The following is a 24,223-nucleotide window of genomic DNA, read 5'->3' as shown; positions in this document are numbered from 1 at the left end:
CTCCTTTATTTAATTGCAACACTGACACCTCTGATCTGCCCTTATCCCTCTCAAATTGTAGATAAAAACTTATCATGTTATGATCACTACTTCCTAATGGCTCCTTTACTTCAAGATCACTTATCAATTCCTGTTCATTACATATCACCAAGTCCAAAATAGCCTCGTTCCTGGTTGGCTCAAGCACAAGCTGTTCCAAAAATACATCCCTTAGACACTCCACAAACTCCCTATCCTGGGGTCCAGCACCTACCTGATTCTCCCAGTTCACCTGCATGTTGAAATCTCCCATAACGACTACATTACCTTTAGCACATGCCAATGTTAACTCCCTAATCAACTTGTACCCAATATCCACGCTACTGTTTGGGGGCCTGTACACAACACCCATTAGGGTCTTTTTACCCTTACTGTTCCTCAGCTCAATCCACACAGACTCTACTTCCCCTGTTCCCAAGTCACCTCTTGCTAAGGACTGAATCTCATTCCTCACCAACAGGGCCACCCCACCCCCTCTTCCCATATTTCTGTCTCTACGATAGCACGTATATCCTGGTACACTCAATTCCCAGGCCTGATCCCCTTGCAGCCATGTCTCCGTTATCCCAACAATATCGTAGTTCCCCATTTTCATCTGAGCTTCAAGCTCATCTGCCTTATTTCTGACACTACGTGCATTCAAGTATAGAATTCTTAGCCCATTCCTCCTCTCTTTGCTTAAAAGACTGTCTACTGTACCTAACCCAGCTCCTTGAACTTCCATCGGGCTAATTGCACCCTGAATTTTGATGACCTTCTCAAGATTACCCAAACCTTCTATACATTTAATCCCATGCTCCTTCTGACCAACCCTCTGGATCTGGATCCCTGCCCCCTGCACATCTAGTTTAAACCCCCCCGAGCAGCACTGGCAAACACTCCTGCAAGAATGTTAGTACCCCTCCAGTTCAGATGTAGACCGTCCCTTCGAAACAGATCCCAATGTCCCTGGAACAAAGACCAATTATCCAAAAACCTGAACCCTTCCTTCCTGCACCATGCTCTCAGCCTCGTTTTAATGTGCATAATCATTCTATTCTTCGCCTCACTCGCACGTGGCACAGGTAGCAATCCCGAGATTGTCACCCTGGAGGTCCTGCCTTTCAGCTTCACTCCTAACTCCCTGAACTCTCTAAGCAGGACCCCCTCACTCACCTTACCTACATCGTTGGTCCCTACATGGACCACTACATCTGGGTTCATGCCCTCGTTCTCAAGAATAGCCTGCACCCGATCTGAGATGTCCCGGACCCTGGCACCAGGGAGGCAACATACCATCCGAGACTCCCGATCTGCCCCACAAAATCTCCTATCTGCCCCCCTAACTATAGAATCCCCTAAAACTATCACTCTCTTCTCTTCCCTCCTCCCCTTTCTAGTTGAGGGTTCAACCTCTGTGCCAGAGGCAGAACCACTGCAACTCATTCCTGGTAGGTCATCCCCATCAACAGTATCCAGTACGGTATACTTATTGTTAATGGGAATGGCCGCAGGGGTGCTCTGCTCTCTCAGCCTGCTCACCCTGCCTCTCTGGACCGTCACCCATCTGCCTAAATCTTGGTTCTTTGGTGTGACTACCTCCTGATAACTCCTGATATCTCTGCCTCTGCCTCCTGAATGATCCGTAGTTCATCCAGCTCCTGCTCCAACTCCCTAACTCGGGCTGATAGGAGCTGCAGCTGGACGCACCTCTTGCAGGTGTGGTCATCAGGGACAACTGTGTTGACCCTGACTTCCCACATACTGCATACGGAGTACACCACTGCTCTGACTGTCTCCCCCATACCTGAACTGGATTAATAGAATGTCTAAAAAGCACCTAGCGACCTTACCTTCTTCCCCTCAGCGAGCAATCACACAGGCTTACCGAAGTCCCCTTACGCCGAAGCCCACTTAGCCAAAGCCCAGGACTCTGCTTCCACGGACTCCGCTGCCCGCTCTGACAAGAAGTCCTGCCTTTTAAAGTGCGCGCTCGACGCACAGTGGAGTAAAGCAAATTACAGAGACATGAGAGAGGATTTGGCCAGAATTGACTGAAAAAGAACACTGGCAGGGATGACAGTTGGGCAGCCAAGGCTGGAATTTCTTCAAGCAATTCGGAAGACGCAGGATATATACCTCCCACAGAAAAAGAAAGCAAGATGACACAACCATGGCTGACAAGGGGAGTCAAAGCCAAAAAGAATGCATATAAGATCATGAGACCAGAAGACACAGCAGCAGAAACAGCCATTGAGCCCATCGATTCTGCTCCACCATTCTATCAGGGCTGATCTTGGATCCCACTCAACCCCGTACACCTACCTTTACCCCATATTCCTTGATGCTCCAACCAATCAGGAAACAATCAATTTTTTCATTAAATATACCTATGCTGTTGGACTCCACCGCAGTCTGTGGCAGAGCATTCCACAGATTCACTACTGTCTGGCTAATAAAATTCCTCTTTACCTCTGTTCTACAGAATCGCCCCTCTATTTTGAGGCTGTTTGCTCTAGTTCTGGACACTCCAGCCATAGGAAACATCCTCGCCACATCCACCCTATCTAATCCTTTCAACATTTGGTAGGTTTCAATGAGATCCCCATGCATTCTTCTAAATTCCAGTGAGTACAGGCCCAAAGATGCCAAACATTCCTCATACACCCCGTTCATTCCCAGAATCATCCTTATGAACCTCCTCTGGACTCTCTCCAATGACAACACATCCTTTCTGAGATATGCGGCCCAAACTGTTGACAAAACTCCAAGTCCGGCCTGACTGGTGTTTTATAAAGGCTCAGCATTATCTCCTTGTTTTTATATTCTATTCCCCTTCGAATGAATCCCAACATTACATTTGCCTTCTTTATCAGACTCAACTTGTGAATTAACCTTCTGGAAGTCTTGCACAAGGGCTCTGAAGTCCCTCTGCACCTCTGATGTTTGAATTTTCTGCCCCTTTTAGACAATAGACCGCACTGTTGTTCCTTTTACCAAAATGCATTATCATACATTTCCCAACACTGTATTCCATCTGCCACTTTTTTTGCCCATTCTTCCAATTCGTCCAAGTCCTTCTGCAATTGCATTGCTTCCTCAGCACCACCTAACCTCTACACCGATCTTTGTATGATCTGCAAACTTTGCCACAAAGACATCAATTCCATTATCTAAACCATAAGACCATAAGGTATAGGAGCAGGAGTAGGCCATTCAGCCCATCAAGCCTGCTCTGCCATTCAATCGTGGCTGATCCAATTCTTTCAGTCATCCCAATTTCCCTGTCTTCTCCCCATACCCTTTGATGCCCTGGCTAATCAAGAACCCTTAAAAGCACTCAATGACTTGGCCTCCATAGCCACTCCTGGCAACAAATTCCACAGATTTACCACCCTCTTACTAAAGTAATTTCTTCGCATCTGTTTTAAATAGACGCCCTCAATCCTGAAGTCGTGCCCTCTTGTCCCAGAATTCCCTACCATGGGAAATAACTTTGCCATATCTAAACTGTTCAGGCCTTTTAACATTCAGAATGTTTCTATGAGATCCCTCTGTGGTGAACTACATATACCTGTCTGGACACGCCCCCTGCTGACTGCTCCTGTGGCCCCTCCCACTGACTGTGGCTCCTCCTACAGACCCCGGTATAAAGGCGATTGAGGCCTGAGCCCGGCCCTCAGTCTCCAGGATGTAGTATGGTGGTCAACTACTGCTTGTTCTTTCTTCCAGTCAATAAAATCCAATATCTTCCCTTCACATCTCAGAGAGAGTTATTGATGGTGCATCACCCTCCCTCATTCTTCTGAACTTCAGGGAATACAGCCCAACAGCTGCCAGGCTTTCCTCATACAGTAACCCATTCATTCCTGGAATCATTCTCGTGAATCCTGCCTCAACCCTCTCCAATGTCAGTATATCCTTTCTAAAATAAAGAGCCCAAAGCTGCACACAATACTCCAAGTGTGGTCTCATGAGTGCCTTATAGAGCCTCAACATTACATCCCTGCTCCTATACTCTATACCTCTAGAAATGAATGCCAATATTGCATTCGCCTTCTTCACCACCAACTCTACGAGGAGGTTAACCTTTAGGGTATCCTGCACAAAAACTCCCAAGTCCCTTTGCATCTCTGCATTTTGAATTCTCTCTCCATCTAAATAATAGTCTGCCCATTTATTTCTTCCACCAAAGTGCATGACCATACATCTTCCAACATTGTATTTCATTCGCCACTTCTTTGCCCATTCCCCTAAACTATTTAGGTCTCTCTGTCTCTCTGCAGGCTCAATACTACCTGCTCCTCCACCTAACTGTGTATCCTCAGCATATTGAGCCACAAACCCATCAATCCCATAGTCCAAATCATTGACATACATTGTAAAAAAGCAGTGGTCCCAACACCAACCCCTGTGGAACTCCACTGGTAACTGGCAGCCAGCCAGAATAGGATCCCTGTATTCCCAATCTGTTTTCTGACAATCAGCCAATGACAAGCAATGTGAAAAGTAGTGGTCCCAATACTGACCCCTGAGGAAAACTACTAGTTATTGGCAACCAACCATTAAAGGCCCCCTTATGAGCAAAGTTAGGCAAACTGGCCTATAATTTCCTTTCATTTGCCTTCCTCCCTTCTTAAAGAATGGAGTGACGTTTGCAATTTTCCAGCCCCCGGAAATCATCATAGCCAATGTATCTGTTATCTCTTTAGCAACCTCTCTCAGAACTCTAGAAGGTAGTTCATCAGGTCCAGGTCATTTTTCTACCTTTAGACCTTTCAGTTTGGCCTGCACTTTTTCCTTTGTAATAGCAATGGCACTCACTCCTGCTCCCTGACATTCACGGATAGAGAAAAAATTAGTGGGAAGTTAGAGGACTGGGAAACTTTTAAAAACAAAGCAGATGGCAACTAAAAAGTCATTAATAAGGTAAAGATGAGAGCAGGAAAAGTGGATGGGAAATGGTGGGGGGGGTGGTGGAGGCATTACTGGATGTTTGAGAAATTGAAGTTCATGTATTCATGTTGGAGGCTACCCAAACAGAATATAAAGTGTCGTTCCTCCAACTTAAGTGTGGCCTTATCCCTAGAGGGGAGGAGGCCATGGATGGACATATTGGAATGGAACGGGAAGTGAAATTAAAATGGGTGGCCACTGAGAGATCTTGCTTGTTCTGACATCCACACTCCATCCACCTAAAACATTGACTACGCTTTTTTCCATCGATGCTGCCTGGCCTGCTGAGTTCCTCAGCATTTTGTGGGCATTGCAAGTATTTTACATCACTCTTCACTGTGGAAGACACTAGCAGTGTGCTGGAAGGCAGAGGTCAGAAGTGTGTGAAGTTGCCAATATTAGGGAAAAGGTTCTTGGGAAACTGAAAGTTCTGAAGGTAGATAAGTCACTTGCACCAGGAGGCAAAGAATAAAGTGAGTTTTTTCTGGTTGGCAGCCAATGACTAGTCATGCTCTTCCTGGCACTGTGTTGGGGCCACTTCTTTTCACATTATATCTTAATGACTTGGATGACAGAATTGATGGCTTTGTTGCAAAGTTTTCAGCTGATACGAACATAGTGGAGGGGCAGATAGATTCTGAGAGGCTACAGAAGGACAGACAGATTTGGAGAATGGGCAAAGAAGTGGCAGATGGAATAAAGTGTCGGGAAGTGTGTGGTCATGCACTTTGGTAGAATAAATAAAAACATAGTCTATTTTCCAATTGGAGAGAAAATACAAAAAAACTGAGGCATAAAGAGAGTTGGGATTCCTTGTACAGGATTCCCTAAAAGTTAATTTGCAGGTTGAGTCTGGTGAGGAAGGCAAATGCCATGTTAGCGTACATTTCAAGAGGACGAGAATATAAAAGCAGGGATGTAATATTGAGACTTTATAAAGCAGTGGTGAGGCCTCACTTGGAGTATTCTGAGGAGCTTTTGGCTCGTTATCTTAGAAAGAATGTGCTGAAACTGGAGAGGGTTCAAAGGAGGTTTGCAAAAATAATTGTAGGATTGAAAGGCTTGTCATATGAAGAGTGTTTGATGACTCTGGGCCTATATTCATTGGAATTCAGAAAAATGAGGGGTGACCTCATTGAAACCTATTTCATGTTGAAAGGCCTTGATAGAGTGAACGTGGGGAGGATGTTTCCTGTGGTTGGAGAGTTGAGGACACAGCCTCAGAATAGAGGGGTGTCCATTTAGATCAGAGATGAGGGGAAATTTCATTAGCCAGAGAGTGGTGAATATGTGGAATTTGTTGGCAAAGGCGCTGTGGAGGCCAAGTCTTTATGTATATTTAAGGCAGAGGTTGATATATTCTGGATTGGTCAGGGCATGAAGGGATATGAAGAGAAGGTAGGAGACTGGGGCTGAGAGGGAAAAAGGATCAGATATGATGAAATGGTGAAGCAGACTTGATGCCTAATTCTGCTCCTATATCTCATGGTCTTTGGAAACTGGAGGATAATGAGCCAGTCCTCAGAGGTGCAGAAGCCTTGGCATTATAATTTCAGAAGACCTGTCCTGGGCCCAGCATGGAAGTGCAATTATGAAGAAAGCATGGCAGTGCTTTTACTTTTTTAGGAGTTTGGGGTGATTTGGCATGATATCTAAAACTTGGACAAACTTCAACAGGTGTATAGTGGAGAGTAAATGACCCAGTCCATCATGGGTAAAACCCTCACCATTGAGTACACCTACACGGAGCATTGTTCCAGGAAAGCAGCACCCCCACCACCCAGAACATGCTCTCTTCTCGCTGCTGCCTTCAGGACTCACACAACCAGGTTCAGGAGCAGTTATTACCCTTCAACCATCAGGCTCCTGAACCAAAGGGGATAACTTCATTCACCCCAACATTGAACTTTTCCAACAACCTATGGACACTTTCAAGGACTTCATCTCATGTTCTCGAAATTTAGTATTATTATTGTTGTTTATTTGTTTTCTTTCTTTTTGTATTTGCATAGTTTGTCGTCACTAGTTGGCCCCATTGGTGCAGTCTTTCATTGATTCTATAATAGTTATTGGTTTAATGAGTATGCCCATAAGAAAACGAATCTTTGAGATGTATATGATGACATACATTTACTTCATTAATTTTACATTGAACTTCTGAACTTTGAGTTTTGGTCACCAACAATGAAGTTGCCAAGGATTGATGACCTGAGTTGTAGTGAAAGGTTGACTGGGTTATGACTTTATTCATCGGCAGCTGAGGGGAGATGTACACAAAATGATGAGGGGCATAGACAGGGAACATGCAAGCAGGCTTTTTCCACTGAGGTTGGGTGAGTCATGAGTTAAGAATGAAAGGTGAAATATTTAATAGGATCATGGGGGGGGTAATTTCTTCACTTATAGGATGGTGAGAGTGTGGAACAAGCTAACAGCACAACTGGTGGATGCAGGGTTGATTTCAAGAGAAATCTGTATAGGTGTATGGATGAGAGGGGTATGGAGAGCTATGGCCTTGCTACAGGTCAATGGTACATGGCAGATTAATAGTTTGGCATGGACTAGATGGGATGAATGGCCTGTTACTGTGCTTTAGTGCTCTATGACTATGTTGTTGGTATTATCATGCACTCTGACCTTTGGCTGCTTGTCCTCATCCTTGGGAATGTTCTGCAGCCTCTGAGAGACATATTGACCCTGGCACCTGGGAGTCAACTCATCATCCTGGATTCTTGTTGATTTCCCCTGTCTGTCCTTCTAACCGTTGACTGTCACTGCAACTCTCCTTGTCTCCACTCTCCTCAGCTGTACATCAGAGTCTGTCATTGTGCCACACTTCTGCCTGCTGCTCTCCTCTAAAAGGCCATCTCCCTCAGCAATATCCAAATCAAAATGCTAATTAGCAAGGAAAATGGCCACCATGGAACTATGCACTTTCCTTACTCCTTCAACCTTTCCCGCTGATCACCCATCTAGCCATCATGATCACCTTACTGAAGCTCCTGTCTATAACGTGATGCTCCTGAGTGACTCGATCTGCAGCTCCAGCCTCTGGAGGTGGTCAGTTAGGAGCTGCAGCTCGACAAACTTCCCAATGGAATACTCACATGGGACACTGGCAGATTCTCTGATCTCCCACATCCTGCAGCACGTCCATTGCCCAGGACATGCCCTCTTCTCATGGCTACCATCAGGGAGGAGGAACACACACTCAATAATTTAGAGCCAGCTTCTTACCCTCCACATCAGATTTCTGAGTGGTTTATGAACCCATGAATACTGCCTCATAATTTCTTTACTTTACACTATCTATTTGTTTGTAATTTATTGAAATGTTATGTCTTTATGCTGTACTGCTGTAATAAAACAATACAATTTATGTCCTACAAGTTAGTGGCAATAAACCTGAATGGAATTTGGATTCACCCTAACCCCAGCCTGACCCATTAGAGTCCCTTTCCAGCACCCAACTGCACCAGCTTCCAGGATCCCGGGATTTAGATACCCTAACTCTCTGCTGTATGGATGGCTAGTGCAGCCCCTTTAAGGATTCAGGACTGTCCCACTAAATGGCAGCCATGTTTTGGCGGCAGTATTTCAAAATCGAAGGAGCACCTGCTCAATCATCAGTTCCTCTTGCATTATCTAGTTTCGTATTCTCTTCTTGTTTCAGCCCTGCATCATGTCTTGATTCCAACCTTGATACACCTGAATCCAACAACCTCACCTTGGTCTCCATCACACTTTCATTCCCGTGTCTACTTGATTTCTCATTGGCAACATTTAAAAGCAGTCTAGGTAATGTTCACTTGGGAGTCTATTATTAAGGATGACGTTTCAGGGTACTTGGAGACTAATGATAAAATAAGTCAAAGTCAGCATGGTTTCTGTGAAGGAAAATCTTGCCTGACAAGGAAGTAACAAGCAGGGTGGACAAAGGAGAGGCAGTAGACGTCATTTATTTGGATTTTCAGAAGGCATTTGGTAAGGTGCCTCACATGAGGCTGCTTAACAGGATAAAATCCTATGGCTTTACAGGAAAGATACTGGCATGGATAGAGGAATGGCTGACAGGCAGGAGACAGGAATGGGAATAAAAGGGGCCTTTTCTGTTTGGCTGCCAGTGACTAGTGGTGTTCCTCAGGGGTCAGTATTGGGACCACTACTTTTCACATGGTTTGTCAATGATTTAGATAATAACCATATAACAACCATATAACAATCACAGCACGGAAACAGGCCATCTCGGCCCTCCTAGTCCGTGCTGAACTCTTAATCTCACCTAGTCCCACCTACCCACACTCAGCCCATAACCCTCCACTCCTTTCCTGTCCATATACCTATCCAATTTTACCTTAAATGACACAATTGAACTGGCCTCTACTACTTCTACAGGAAGCTCATTCCACACAGCTATCACTCTCTGAGTAAAGAAATACCCTCTCGTGTTTCCCTTAAACTTCTGCCCCCTCACTCTCAGATCATGTCCTCTCGTTTGAATCTCCCCTACTCTCAATGGAAACAGCCTATTCACGTCAACACTATCTATCCCTCTCAAAATTTTAAATACCTCGATCAAATCCCCCCTCAACCTTCTACGCTCCAATGAATAGAGACCTAACTTGTTCAACCTTTCCCTGTAACTTAAGTGCTGAAACCCAGGTAACATCCTAGTAAATTGTCACTCCACTCTCTCTAATTTATTGATATCTTTCCTATAATTTGATGACCAGAACTGTACACAATATTCTAAATTTGGCCTTACCAATGCCTTGTACAATTTTAACATTACATCCCAACTTCTGTACTCAATGCTCTGATTTATAAAGGCCAGCGTTCCAAAAACCTTCTTCACCACCCTATCTACATGAGACTCCACCTTCAGGGAACTATGCACTGTTATTCCTAGATCTCTCTGTTCCACTGCATTCCTCAATGCCCTACCATTTACTCTGTATGTTCTATTTGGATTATTCCTGCCAAAATGTAGAACCTCACACTTCTCAGCATTAAACTCCATCTGCCAACGTTCAGCCCATTCTTCTAACCGGCATAAATCTCCCTGCAAGCTTTGAAAACCCACCTCATTATCCACAACACCTCCTACCTTAGTATCATCGGCATACTTACTAATCCAATTTACCACCCCATCATCCAGATCATTTATGTATATTACAAACAACATTGAGCCCAAAACAGATCCCTGAGGCACCCCACTAGTCACCGGCCTCCATCCTGATAAACAATTATCCACCACTACTCTCTGGCATCTCCCATCTAGCCACTGTTGAATCCATTTTATTACTCCAGCATTAATACCTAACGACTGAACCTTCTTAACTAACCTTCCATGTGGAACTTTGTCAAAGGCTTTGCTGAAGTCCATATAGACTACATCCACTGCCTTACCCTCGTCAACATTCCTCGTAACTTCTTCAAAAAATTCAATAAGGTTTGTCAAACATGACCTTCCACGCACAAATCCATGCTGGCTACTCCTAATCAGATCCTGTCAATCCAGATAATTATTAATACTATCTCTAAGAATACTTTCCATTAATTTACCCACCACTGATGTCAAACTGACAGGTCTATAATTGCTAGGCTTACTTCTAGAACCCTTTTTAAACAATGGCACCACATGAGCAATACGCCAATCCTCCGGCACAATCCCCGTCAGACATCTTAAAGATCTCCGTCAGAGCTCCTGCTATCTCTACACAAACTTCCCTCAAGGTCCTGGGGAATATCCTATCAGGACCCAGAGATTTATCCACTTTTAAATTTCTTAAAAGCGCCAGTACTTCCACCTCTTTAATTGTCATTGGTTCCATAACTTCCTTACTTGTTTCCCACACCTTACACAATTCAATATCCTTCTCCTTAGTGAATACCGAAGAGAAGAAATCGTTCAAAATCTCTCCCATCTCCCTCGGCTCCACACATAGCTGACCACTCTGATTCTCTAAGGGGCCAATTTTATCCCTCACTATCCTCTTGCTTTGAATATAACTGTAGAAACCTTTCGGATTTACTTTCACCTTATTTGCCAAACCAACCTCGTATCTTCTTTTAGCTTTTCTAATCTCTTTCTTAAGATTCCTTTTACATTCTTTATATTCCTCGAGCAATTCCTTTACTCCATGCTGCCTATATCTATTGTAGACATCCCTCTTTTTCTGAACCAAATTTCTAATATCCCTTGAAAACCATGGTGCTTTCAAACCTTTAACCTTTCCTTTCAACCTAACAGGAACATAAAGATTCTGTACCCTCATAATTTCACCCTTAAATGACCTCCATTTCTCTATTACATCCTTCCCATAAAACAACTTGACCCAATCCACTCTCTCTAAATCCCTTCGCATCTCCTCAAAGTTAGCCTTCCTCCATTCAAAAATCTCAACTCTAGGTCCTGTCCTGTCCTTCTCCATAATTATATTGAAGCTAATGCTATTGTGATCACTGGACCCGAAGTGCTCCCCAACACATACATCTGTCAGCTGACCTATCGCATTCCCTAACAGGAGATCCAACACTGCCCCATCTCTAGTCGGTACTTCTATGTATTGTTACAAAAAACTATCCTGCACACATTTCACAAACTCTAAACCATCCAGCCCTTTTACAGAATGAGCTTCCCAGTCTACGTGTGGAAAATTAAAATCTCCCACAATCACCACCTTGTATTTACTACAAATATCTGCTATCTCCTTACACATTTGCTCTTCCAACTCACGCTCCCCATTAGGTGGCTTATAATACACTCCTATCAGTGTTACTGCACCTTTCCCATTCCTCAATTCCACCCAAATAGCCTCCCTAGAGGAGCTCTCTAATCTATCCTTCCAAAGCACCGCCATAAGATTTTCTCGGACAAGCAATGCAACACCTCCTCCTCTGGCCCCTCCTACTCTATCACACCTGAAGCAACTAAATCCAGGAATATTTAGTTGCCAATCACACCCTTCCTGCAACCATGTTTCACTAATAGCTACAACATCATAATTCCAGGTATCAATCCACGCTTTAAGCTCATCCACCTTTCTTACAATGCTCCTAGCATTAAAATAGATACATTTAAAATACTCTCCACCTCCTCCTCTCTTTCCATCCCTAACAATGCATCCAAATTTATTATCCTTTTCTTTCTTCTCCCCTACATCTTCTGGCTGAGCGCATCCCTTCTCCATCACCTGCCTTTCCTCCCTCACACTGTCTATTTACTTGCTCTACTGGTGAACTAACCTCCTCTCCCATAGTTTCCTCAAATTGATTCCCGCCCCCCCATCTCACTAGTTTAAAGTCTGCCCTGTAGCCCTAGCAAACCTCCCCGCTGGGATATTGGTTCCCCCAGGATTCAAGTGTAACCCGTCCTTCTTGAACAGGTCACTCCTGCCCCAGAAGAGGTCCCAATGATCCAGAAACTTGAATCCCTGCCCCCTGCTCCAATCCCACAGCCACGCATTCATCCTCCATCTAATTCTATTCCTACTCTCACTGTCGCGTGGCACAGGCAGTAATCCCGAGATTACTACCTTTGCGGTCCTTCTTCTTAACTGCCTTCCTAACTCCCTATACTCTCGTTTCAGGACCTCTTCCCCTTTCCTACCTATGTCATTGGTACCTACATGTACCACGACCTCTGGCTCCTCACCCTCCCACTTCAGGATATCTTGGACACAATCAGAAACGTCCCGAACCCTGGCACCAGGGAGGCAAATTACCATCCGGGACTCCCGATCACCTCCACAGAACCGCCTGTCTGAACCCCTAACTATCGAGTCCCCTATTACTATGGTCCTCTTTCTTCTATCCCTACCCTTCTGAGCTACAGGGCCGTCCTCTGTGCCGGAGACCCGGCCACTGTCACTTCCACCAGGAAGGTTGTCCCACCCAACAGTACTCAAACATGAGTACTTATTGTCAAGGGGTACAGCCACCGGGGTACTCTCTAGTACCTGCCTCTTCCCCTTCCTGACTGTAACCCACCCATCTGCTTCCCGTGGTCCCGGAGTGACCACCTGCCTGTAACTCCTCTCTATCACCTCCTCACTCTCCCTGACCAGGCGAAGGTCATCGAGCTGCAGCTCCAGTTCCCTAACTCGGTCCCTCAGGAGCTGCAGTTCGGTGCACCTGGCGCAGATGTGGACGTCCGGGAGGCTCGGAGACTCCAGGACCTCCCACATCCGACACCGAGAACAACAAGCTGCCCTCACACTCATACTTCCCGAAAAACTGACAATAACAAGAACTAAAAGATAAGCCTACTGTGCCCTCTTCCGCCTAAGCCCCCTGAGCCCAAGCCCTACACTCTGCTCCCGGCTCACTCCGCTGCCCGCAAACGAAGCTGCCCGCTTCTTGAGGCTGCGTTCTTTTTATATCTTCCCTCCTTCCCAGGCCTCCTCACGCGCCTGCGCAGTCCCGCCTCTCAGAACTCCGATCTGAGACGCAATTGGACAATTTGAAAATGGCCACCCCCGTGCTTCCTCTCAAAGCCTCGCTGTCCTCTTCCAAAAGAGAACTACCTCACTCAGTCTCTCCTTTTTATATCTTTTTATATAATGGAATTGATGGCTTTGTGGCAAAGTTTGTGGGTGATACAAAGATAGGTGGAGGGGTACACAGTGCTGAGGAAGTACTGCAATTGCAGCAGGACTTGGATAAATTTGAAGAATGGGCAAAAAAGTAGCAGATGGTATACAGTGTTGGGAAATGTATGATAATACATTTTAGTAAAAGGGACAATAGTGTGGACTATTATCTAAATGGGGAGAAGGTTCAAACATCAAAGGTGCAGAGGGACCTAGGAGCCCCATGCAAGACTCTCAGAAGATTAATTTACAGGTTGAGTCTGTGGTGTAAAGAAGGCAAATGCAATGTTGGCATTCATTCTAAGGGGAATAGAATATAAAAACAAGGAGATAATGCTGAGTCTTTATAAGACATTGGTCAGGCTACACTTGGAGTTTTGGGCCCCATGTCTCAGAAAGGATCTTTTGTCATTGGAGAGTCCAGAGGAGGTTTATGAGGATTTTTCCAGGAATGAAGGGGTTAACATATGAGGAGCGTTTGGCAACTTTGGGCCTGTACTCATTGAAACCTACCAAATATTGAAAGGATTAGATAGTTTGAACGTGGAGTGGATGTTTCCTATGGTGGGGGTATCTAGAACTAGAGGGCACAGCCTCAAAATTGAGGGGGCGACCTTTTAGAACAGAGTTAAAGAAGAATTTTTTTAGCCAGAGAGTACTAAATCTGTGGAATGCTTTGTCACAGACTGCAGTGGAGGCCAAGTGCTTGGGTATATTTAAGGCGTAAGTTGATAGTTTCCTGATCGGTCAGGGCAAAGGATATGTGAGAAGGCAGGTGTATGGGGATGAGTGGAATCCGGGAACAGCTGGAATAGTGGAGCAGACTCGATGGGCTGAATGGCCTAATTCTGCTCCTGCGTCTTATGGTCTTATGGTAAGTGCAGTGTTAGGAAGTATTTAGAGGGCAACGGGCCAAATGTGAACACAGTTGACATGGACAAGTTGGGCTGATGGGTCTGTTACCATGCTGTATGGCTCTCTGGTTCCATCACATCCCAACACCTTGACTGGATCTTGCTGAGAGCCGGTACAAACCTCTTTCCACATTGCCACCGTTCTGAGAAATTCATTCAGCAACCGATCAGAATCAGGTTTATTATCACCGGCATGTGTCGTGAGATTTGTTAACTTAGCAGCAATAGTTCAATACAATACATAATATAGGAGAAAAAACAATAAATAAATCAATCAATTACTGTATATATATGTATAGAACAGATTAAAAATTGTGCAAAAACAGAAATATACATTAAAAAAGTGAGGTAGTGAGGGTTCAATGTCCCGTGATGTATACAGACAGTTTATCCAGCGGCTGATGAGGTATACACACAGTTCATTCACAACTGATGAGATATACACAGCAACTGATGAGGTATACACACAGTTCATTCACAACTGATGAGATATACACAGCAACTGATGAGGTATACACACAGTTCATTTACATCTAGCTAAATACACATAATTCATTCATAAGTCACCAAATATGTACACACATTTCATTCAACACCATGACCAAATTCAGGCAAGTTATTCATTGATCACGTGTTATCTGCAGTTCATTGAGCAAGTCACTGAATACAAGCACAGTTTATTCTCCAATTACTTAATAAACACACTGCATTTACATGTCACCAATCTTCACACATGTAGAAACGTTAAAGAACTAGAAGCACGAGTAGGCCATTTGGCCTTCAAGCCTCAAGTGTAAAACACTTTTCCCTCTGATCCCCTTAAAACTCCTTCTCACAAGTGAATGCCCTACCCTTATCAATACCTCTCATCCTCCTTCACTCCTATCCAATCTTACCCCATAACTGAACTCCTGCAATCTTGGTGAACTTTCTCTGCACTCTCTCCAGCTAATCACATGCATCCTATTGCACAGTGACCAGAAGTGCTCACAGTTCTCCAAAGGGTGACTAACTAGTATTTTGTAAGGTTGCAACATAATTTTAACTTCTATATTTCTGTGCCCTGACGTGTGAAAGCAAGCATGCCATAGATCTTCACCATCATATATTTCATGGTCCACAGACAACTTTCAAGGAACTGTGGACCTGCTTCTCTGTTCATCAACACTCCTTAGTGTCCTACTTTTTACAATATCTGCTGTTCCTGTGTTGCAAGGGATTGAGTTGTTTTATCGGGAATGAATTCCATCTGCCCGCACTTTGCCTGACTTCCCATTTGATCCATACCTTGCAGTAGCCTTAGACAAACTTCCTCAGTATCCACAGTACTACGAACCTGGTATCATCCAATACCAAATGTTTTATAAAGTCTGCCATGACATTGTTGCACTAATCTTCTATACCCCAGTTGATGAAGGAAAGTATCATTTGTGCTTTCTTCACCACCTTACCATCTCTACATTGTGGGCATCCCACCGTTAGAAATTAGCACAAGGAACTGATTTTGACCAGCTCAGTCCGCAGACATACAGAAGATTGCCAAGCAGGTCACTCTGAAGCCCAGCTCCAATGTAAGCAGTACCCATACCTGTGACCAAGCTGGAAATGATGAGAGGCATCACCATCATCTGTAACATGCGCATCAGCAGTTCTCCCGGGAAGGAGAAGTACTTCACCTGGCGGAAGCTCATTTGATATTTCCTGAGACAGAAGCCGAGTATGACACCTGGGGAGAGGGAACCAATGACAGAGCATCCTTTATCCAGACAGAGAGCAACAAATGGGTGTCAACTGATTGTGCTGAATAGAGTGGTGTGGGGAGACAGAAGTATTTTAAAGGCAGGATGACACTACCATGGCTGACAAAGGAAGTCATAGCAACATAAAAGCAAAGGGCATATAACAGAGCAAAAATTAGTGGGAAGTTGGAGGATTGTGAAGTTTTTAGAAGTGAAAAATAAAGCAGTATGCAAATAATATCAAAGAGGATACCATAAGAACATAAGACCATAAGATATAGGAGCAGAATTAGGCCACTTGTTCCATAAAGTCTGCTCTGCCACTTAATCATGGCTGATCCAATTTTCCTCTCAGCCCCAATCTCCTGCCTACTTCCAGTATCCCTTCATACCTTGACCAATCAAGAATCTATCAACCTTTACCTTAAATATACATAAAGATTTGGCCTCCACAGCTGCCTGTAGCAATGAATTCCACTAGATGCACCACTCTGTGGCTAAAGAAACTCCTCCTCATGTTCGTTCTAAAAGGGTGCCCCTCTATACTGTGGCTGCGTCCTCTGGTCTTAGACTCTCCCATCATATGAACCACCCTCTTCACATACACTCTATCAAGGCCTTTCACCATTCAACAGGTCTCAATGAGGTCATCTCTCATTCATCCAAATTTGAGTGAATACAGACCTCGAGCCATCAATCACTCTTCATTTGAAAAGCCATTCAATCATGGAATCATTTTCATAATCCTCCTTTGAACCCTCTCCAGTTTCAGCACATCCTTTCTAAGATTAGGGACCCAAAACTGCTCACAATACTCCATGTGAGGCCTCACCAGTGCTTTACAAAATCTCAGCATTACATCCTTGCTTTTATATTCTAGTCCTCTTGAAATGAATGCTAACATTCCTCACCATAGACTCAATCTGAAAATTAGCCTTTAGGGAATCCTGCACAAAGACTCCCAAGAACCTCAGTTTTTTGTATTTTGTCTCCATTTATAATACAGTCAACCCTTTCATTTCTTCTGGCAAAGTGTATGACAATACACTTTCTGACAGTGCATTCCATCTGCCGTTTCTCCTAATGAGTCTAAGTCCTTCTGTAGCCACTCAAAACTACCTGCTCCTCCACCTATCTTCATATTGTCTGAAAATTTTTCAGCAAAACTATCAATCCATAATCCAAATCATTGACATATGATGTAAAAAGAATTGGTCCCAACACAGACCCCTGTGGAGCACCACTAGTCACTGGCAGCCAGTCTGAAAAGGCTCCCTTTATTCCCACTCTTCGCCTCCTGCCAATCAGTCGCTGCTTTATCCATGCCAGAATCTTCCCTGTAATACCATAGGTTCATAGCTTGTTGTGTGGCACCTTGTCAAAGGCCTTCTGAAAATCCAAGTACACAACATCAACCGATTCTCCTTTGTCCATCCTGCTTGTTATTTCCTCAAAGAATTCCAACAGATTTGTTAGGCAAGATTTTCCCTTGAGAAAACCATGATGACTATAGCCTATTTAATCATGTGCCTCCAAGTACCTTGAGACTTCATCCTTAATAATCGACTCTAACATCTTCCCAACCGCTGAAGTCAGGTTAAATGTCCTTTCTTCTGCCTTCTTGAAGAGTGGAGTGACATATACAATTTTCCATTCTTCCGGAACCATTCCAGAATTTATTAATTCTTGAAAGGATCATTACCAATGTCTCCGCATTCTCTTTGGCCACCTCTTTCAGAATTCTTGGGTGTACACCATCTGGTCCAGTTGACTTATATTTTCAGATTTATAAAGAGTAAACGAGAGACAAGAGTAGATATCGAACTGCTGGAAAATAATGCCGGAGAGGTAGCAATCCGGTACGAGGAAACAGCAGACAAAATTAAGAAGTATTTTGTATTAGTCTTTCACTGTGGAAGACACTAGCAGCGTACTAGAAATCTGAGAGTGTCAGGGGACAGAAGTGAGAGCAGTTGCTTGATGAGAGAGTGGGGCAGTGGGATTAGTGTGTGACTGACACAGAGCTCTGGGGAGAGAGTGGGGCAGTGGGATTCCAGAGGCCCATTCAGAAGTGGGAGCAGAGCACAGCAAAATGAATAAAAATACAGAAGGGACAATCAGGGCAGCCATTGATGGGAGTAGGTTAGTGGCGAGGGTAGGAGTATCAAGCTTTGGCTAAAGGAGGCTTCGACTCAGAAGCAGCATTGGCTCTGGGTAAGTTTCTGATAAGGTTCCCTTTTTCCTCTCTCCCTACTGTACTTAGTGTAGTAAATGGCAGTTGTGTGTTCTTCATGCTGGATGTTGGAGTCCTGAGAGACCCAGAGTCTCCCAGGGAACAATATCTGCATGAAGAGCATCTGGCTGCAGCTCCTTGAAGACCGTGTTAGGGATCTGGAGCAGCAGCTGTACAGGAGAATGAGGAGATCATCAATCAGAGTTACAGGGAAGTAGTCACACCGAAGTTGCAGGAGGCGAGTTGCTGGGTGACTGTCAGGAGAAATGGAAATGTGAATAGGCAGTTAGCGCAGAGCACCCCTGTGGCCACTCCCCTCAATAATAAATACACTATTTTAGATACTGTTGTGGGGGATAACCTCCCAGGGGAGTACTACAAAGACCGGGTTACTGGCACTGAGCATGGGTCCGTGGTGCAGAAGGGAAAGAGGGAGAAGAACAGAGCGGGAGTGATAGAGGATTCAATCGTGAGGGAAACAGACAGGAGATTCTGTGGATGTGAAAGAGACACCCAGATGGTATGTTGCCTTCCAGGTGCCAGGGTCAGGGACATCTCAGATCACATCCACAACAGTTTGGAGAGGGAGGGGGACCAGCCAGATGTCTTGGTACATATTGGTACCAATGTCATAGGAAGGAAAAACAAAGAGTTCTGAAAAGAGAACTTAGAGAGCTAGGAAGAAAGCTGAGAACCAGGGTAGTAATTTCCGCCTGTGCCACATGCTTCTGAGGCTAGAAGCAGGATGATTTAGCAGATTAATGGATGGCTGAGAAATTGGTGCAGGGGACAGGGCTTCAGGTTCTTGTATATTGGGATCTCTTCTGGGGGAGCTGACTTGTACAAAAGTGACGGGTTGAACCTGAACCCGAGGGAGATGGGCAGGCTTGTTAGAGCTGCTGGGGAGGGTTTAAATTAATTTCTCAGGCAGGGTTTTAGGAACTGGATTGAAGGGTCTCAGTATAGGACTGATGGTAAAAAAGCAAAAATACCATGCAGTCAGACTGTCAGGAAGGGCAGGCAGACAATAGGACATAATTGCAACCAGCAGGGTGAGTATCAGTACATTTGGGATACAGAATCATAAACAGTAGCAAATGCAGCACTCAACGTGTTAAATGTCAATGTGTGTAATATAAGAAATAAGGTGGATGAACTTGTTCCAGTATTACAGATTGTCAGATATGATGTGGCCATCACTGAATTGTGGCTAAAGGATAGTTGTAGTTGGGAGCTGAATGTCCAAGGTAATGCATTGTATCGGAGGGATAGGAAGGTAGGCAGAGGGAGTGGTGTGGCTCTGCTGGTAAAGAATGGCATCAAATCAGTAGAAAGATGTGACATTGGATTAGAAGATGTTGAATCCTTGTAGGTTGGGTTAAGAAACTACAAGGGTAAAAGGACACTGATGGCAGTTATACGTATACAGGTCTCCTAAAAGTAGCTGGGAAGCGAACTATAGATTACAACAGGAAATAGAAAAGGCATATCAAAAGAGCAATGTTATGATAGTCAAGGGAGATTTTAACATGCAGATTGATTGGGAAAATCAGGTTGGTAATGGATCTCAAGAGTGAATTTGTTGAATGCCTAAGATAATTTTTTAGAGCAGTTTGTCATTGAGCCTACTAGGGAGTCAACTATACTGGATTGGGTGTAATGTAATGAAGCGGAGGTAATTAGAGAGTTTAAGGTAAAAGAACCCTTGGTAACCAATGATCACAATATGAGTGTGTTCAACTGGAAATTTGATAGGGAGAAAGTAAAGTCTAACGTAGCAGTATTTCAGTGGAGAAAAGGAAATTACAGTGGTATGAGAGAAGAGTTGGTCAAAGTAAACTGGAACGAGCTGCTGGCAACAGAGCAGCAATGGCGTGTATTTCTGGGGGAAATGGGGAAGGTGCAGGATAGGTGTGTTCCAAAACCAAAAATACTCAAATGGTAAAATAGTACAACCATGCTGACAAAGGAAGTCAAAGCTATTGTAAAAGCAAAAGAAAGGGCATACAACAAAGCAAAAATTAGCAGGAAGATTAAGGATTGGAAGCCTTTAAAACCCTACAGAGAGCATCTAAAAGAAATGTTAGAATGGAAAAGATGAAATATGAAGGCAAGCCAGCAAACAATATCAAACTGGATAGGAAAAGCTCTTACAAAAATGTAAACAATAAAGGGGAGATGAGAGTGGGTATAGGACCACTAGAAAATGAGGCCAGAGAAATAATAATGGGAGATAATTAGATGACAGATGAACTAAATGGGTATTTTGCATCAGTCTTCACTTTGGAAGACACTAACGGTGTGCCAGATGTTGAAGGGTGTGAGGGAAGTGAAGTGAGTGCAGTTACTATTACAAGGGACAAGGTGCTCATAAAGATGAAAGACCAAAAGGTACATAAGTCACCCAGACCAGATGAACCACATCCTAGGGTTCTGAAATAGGTAGCATTAGAGATTATGGAAACATTAGCAATAACCTTTCAAAAATCATTGGACTCTGGCATGAAAAATTTCAAATGTCACTCCATTCTTGAAGAAAGGAGGAAGGCAGTAGAAAGGAAATTATAGACCAGTTAGCCTGACCTCAGTGGTAGGTATGATGTTGAGGTCAATTGTTAACAACAAGGTTATGGAATACTTGGTGACACAGGACAAGATAGAACAAAGTCTGCATGGTTTCCGTAAGGGAAAATCTTACCTGACAAACCTGTTGAAATTCTTTGAGATTACAAGTAGGAAAGATAAAGAGGATGCAGTGGATGCTGTATATTCGGACTTTCAGAAGGCATTTGACAAGGTGCCACACATGAGGCTGCTTACCAAGTTAAGAGCCCATGATATTACAGCAATGTTACTGGCACGGTTTGAGCATTGACTGATTGGTAGGAGGCAGTGAGTGGGAATAAAAGGATCCTTTTCTGGTTGACTGCCAGTGACCAGTGGTGTTCTGCAAGGGTCAGTGTTGGGACCATTTCTTTTTATGCTGTATATAAGTGATCTAGATGATGGAATAGAAAGCTTTGTTGCCAAGTTTGCAGATGATACAAAGATTAGTATAAGAGCAGGTAGTGTTGAGGAAACAGGTAGACTGCAGAAGGACTTAGACAGATTAGGAGAATGGGCAAGAAAGTGGCAAATGAAATTCAATATTGGAAATGCATGGTCCTGTAATTTGGTGGAAGAAATAAATGTGCAGACTATTTTCTAGAGAGAAAATCCAAAAATCTGAGATGCAAAAGGCTTGGGTATGTTAACTTGCAGGTAGAGCTGGTGGTGAGGAAGGTAAATGCCATGTTAACAGTCATTTCAAGAGGTCTAGAATACAAGAGCATGAATGTGATGCTGAGGCTTTATAAGGCACTGGTGAGGCCACAGCTTAAGTATTCTGAACAGTTTTGGGGTTCCTCATCTGAGAAAAGATGTGCTGGCATTGGAGAGGATCCATAGGAGGTTCTGGGAATGAAAGGCTTATCATACAAGGAATGTTTGATGGCTCTGGGTTTGTACTCGTTGGAATTCAGAAGGATGAGGGGGATCTCATTGAAACCTTTCGAATGTTGAAAGGCCTAGATGGAGTAGATGTGGAAAGGAAGTTTCCCATGATGGGAGGATATAGGAGAGGGCACAGCCTCAGGATAGAGGAGCATCCACTTAAAACAGATGCAAAGAAATTTCTTTAGTCAGAGGCTGGTGAACTTGTGGAATTTGTGGAGGCCAGGTCGTTGGGTGTATTTAAGACAGAGATTGATATGTTCTTGATTGGACGTGGCATCAAAGGTTACAGGGGGTAAGGCTGGGGAGTGGGGTTGAGGAGGTGAGAGAAGGATCAGCCTGATTTGATGGCAGACCAGACTCGATGGGCCAAATGACCGGACTCGATGGGCCAAATGGCCTAATTCTGCTCCTAAGTTTTATGGTCTTATGGAATTAGCATGATACTGACCCAGGGGCTGTGGGGAGCCAGAGGGGCAGTGGAATTAGTGTGGGGACTGACCCAGGGCTGCGGGGAAAGAGAAAGGCAGTGGGATTAGTGACAGGGCAATTGGGAGAGAGCAGGGCAATGGGATTAGTGTGGGAATTTATGAAGAACTCTAAAGATAGATGGAAATGATGCTTCAGGATTGGAAGAAGGCTGATCTGAATATTCTAAGACATGTGTTAGTACAAGTAAACTGAGTGAAGCTACTTATCTTTAGATGTCACCATTACTAACCGGCAATAACAGCCACCACAGTGAATAGCACAAACGCGTTGTTCTTTCCAAATTTCTTCACATCGTCACTGGTAATCCTCCGAATCCGTGACTTGGTTAAGGTGCGTTTCTGGATTCGTTCCATTGCATTGATGGCCAATACCCCTTCTGTCTGTTTTACAGTTTGCTTCTCAATGAGACTTGACAAGAAATTCCTCACTTAGTGCAGCAAGTGTTGGTGCAGACCGTAAAGGATAAATGCCTGTCAGTTAACCAGAGAAAGGCACTATGTCAATGTACAGTTCACACTGTAAGTGAGTAGCTTCAGCTGCAGAAGATGCTTTCCACACTGGTGGCTGTGCATTGGATTTGGGCTGTATGGGTTTTAGCAAGACCTTGCATGGGATGAAGTTCAGGAAAAGCCCATGGAATACAAAGAAGGTTGGGAAATTATATCCAAAATTTGCAGTGTGGCAAAAGCAAAATGATGGCTGGGTCATTTGCAGAGTTTTCCCATGGAAGGAGACAACAAAGACTGATTATTGGAATAGCAGGGACTGACGTGGGGGAATGTGGTTGGAAATACCTTCACTGCAGAAGAAAGAGAGATGATCTTATGGAAAGGTTGATGTTGGGAATTTTGCTGTTTGTGAGGTATGTTAACTATCTGGATGTGAACAAGGGAGGTATAGTTAGCATGTCTGCATGCGACATGAAACTGATGGTTGTGTGGAGCTGAAGGTTGTCTAAAGATGTACCAGGATATAATTCAGCAGAAATGGGCAGTGCGTTGGAAAACACAATTTAATCCTGACAAGTGCAAGGTGATGCATTTTGAGGGGTACACAAAAGTACAAGTGTGTTGATCAGAGGGGCCTTGGGATAAAGTCGAGCACTGAAAGTGGCATTGCAGGTAGAGAGGTTGATGAAGATGGCTTCTGGATGCTAGCCTCATCAGCTGTGGCACATTACACAAAAAGTAGATGCCACTTTGTAAACTATTGGTTAGGTCACAATTGGAATATTGATTACCAAAGGAAAGATGTGATCATGTTGGTGAGAGTACAGAGGAGATTTAGTGGGATATCATCTGAATTAGAGAGTAACATTTTGAAGGGAAGATCCGAAAGGCTGGCTTTGTATCCTGCAGTCAATGAACAACACAGCACTAAACTGAACTAAAATAAGCTGAACATTCCTAGGCTGTGGTTTAACATTTAATATTCTGTGTGTAATTTGTTCATTTTTTTGTTGTAGGTGCAATTTATTCTGTTTTTCGCATGTTGGGTATTTGATGTTTTAACACCTCAAGATATAGGAGCAGAATTAAGCTATTTGGCCCATCGAGTCTGCTCTGCTATTTCATCATGGCTGATCCAACTTTCCTCTCAGCCCCAAATCTCCTGCCTTCACCCTGTATCCCTTCATCCCCTGACCAATCAAGAATCTACCAACCTCTGCTTTAAATATACATAAAGACTTGGCCTCCACAGCTGCCTGTAGCAAACAATTCCACAGACGCATGAGTCTCTAGCTAAAGAAATTCGTCCTCATCTCTGCTGTAAAAGGACACCCCT

The 24,223-nt window shown here is 44.0% G+C and overlaps 1 protein-coding gene across 1 annotated transcript in view; it reads right to left on the bottom strand.

Moving 5' to 3' along the window:
- The window catches only part of LOC132396488 (excitatory amino acid transporter 1-like), a 95,369-nt gene extending 72,575 nt beyond the window's left edge, over positions 1 to 22,794 (bottom strand). The window contains exons 1-2 of the mRNA XM_059974032.1: positions 22,668 to 22,794; positions 16,071 to 16,208 (exon numbers count right to left, since the gene is read on the bottom strand). Of these exons, the coding sequence (XP_059830015.1) occupies positions 16,071 to 16,208; positions 22,668 to 22,791 (262 nt within the window). The 5' untranslated portion in view covers positions 22,792 to 22,794. The remainder of the gene's footprint in view (positions 1 to 16,070; positions 16,209 to 22,667) is intronic.
- Between the last annotated feature and the right edge of the window lie 1,429 nt (positions 22,795 to 24,223).

This window comes from Hypanus sabinus, chromosome 7 (genome assembly GCF_030144855.1).
Source record: "Hypanus sabinus isolate sHypSab1 chromosome 7, sHypSab1.hap1, whole genome shotgun sequence".
NCBI lineage: Eukaryota > Metazoa > Chordata > Chondrichthyes > Myliobatiformes > Dasyatidae > Hypanus > Hypanus sabinus.
Note: the sequence above shows the minus strand (reverse complement) of the source record. Positions and strands in the feature narration are given on the sequence as shown.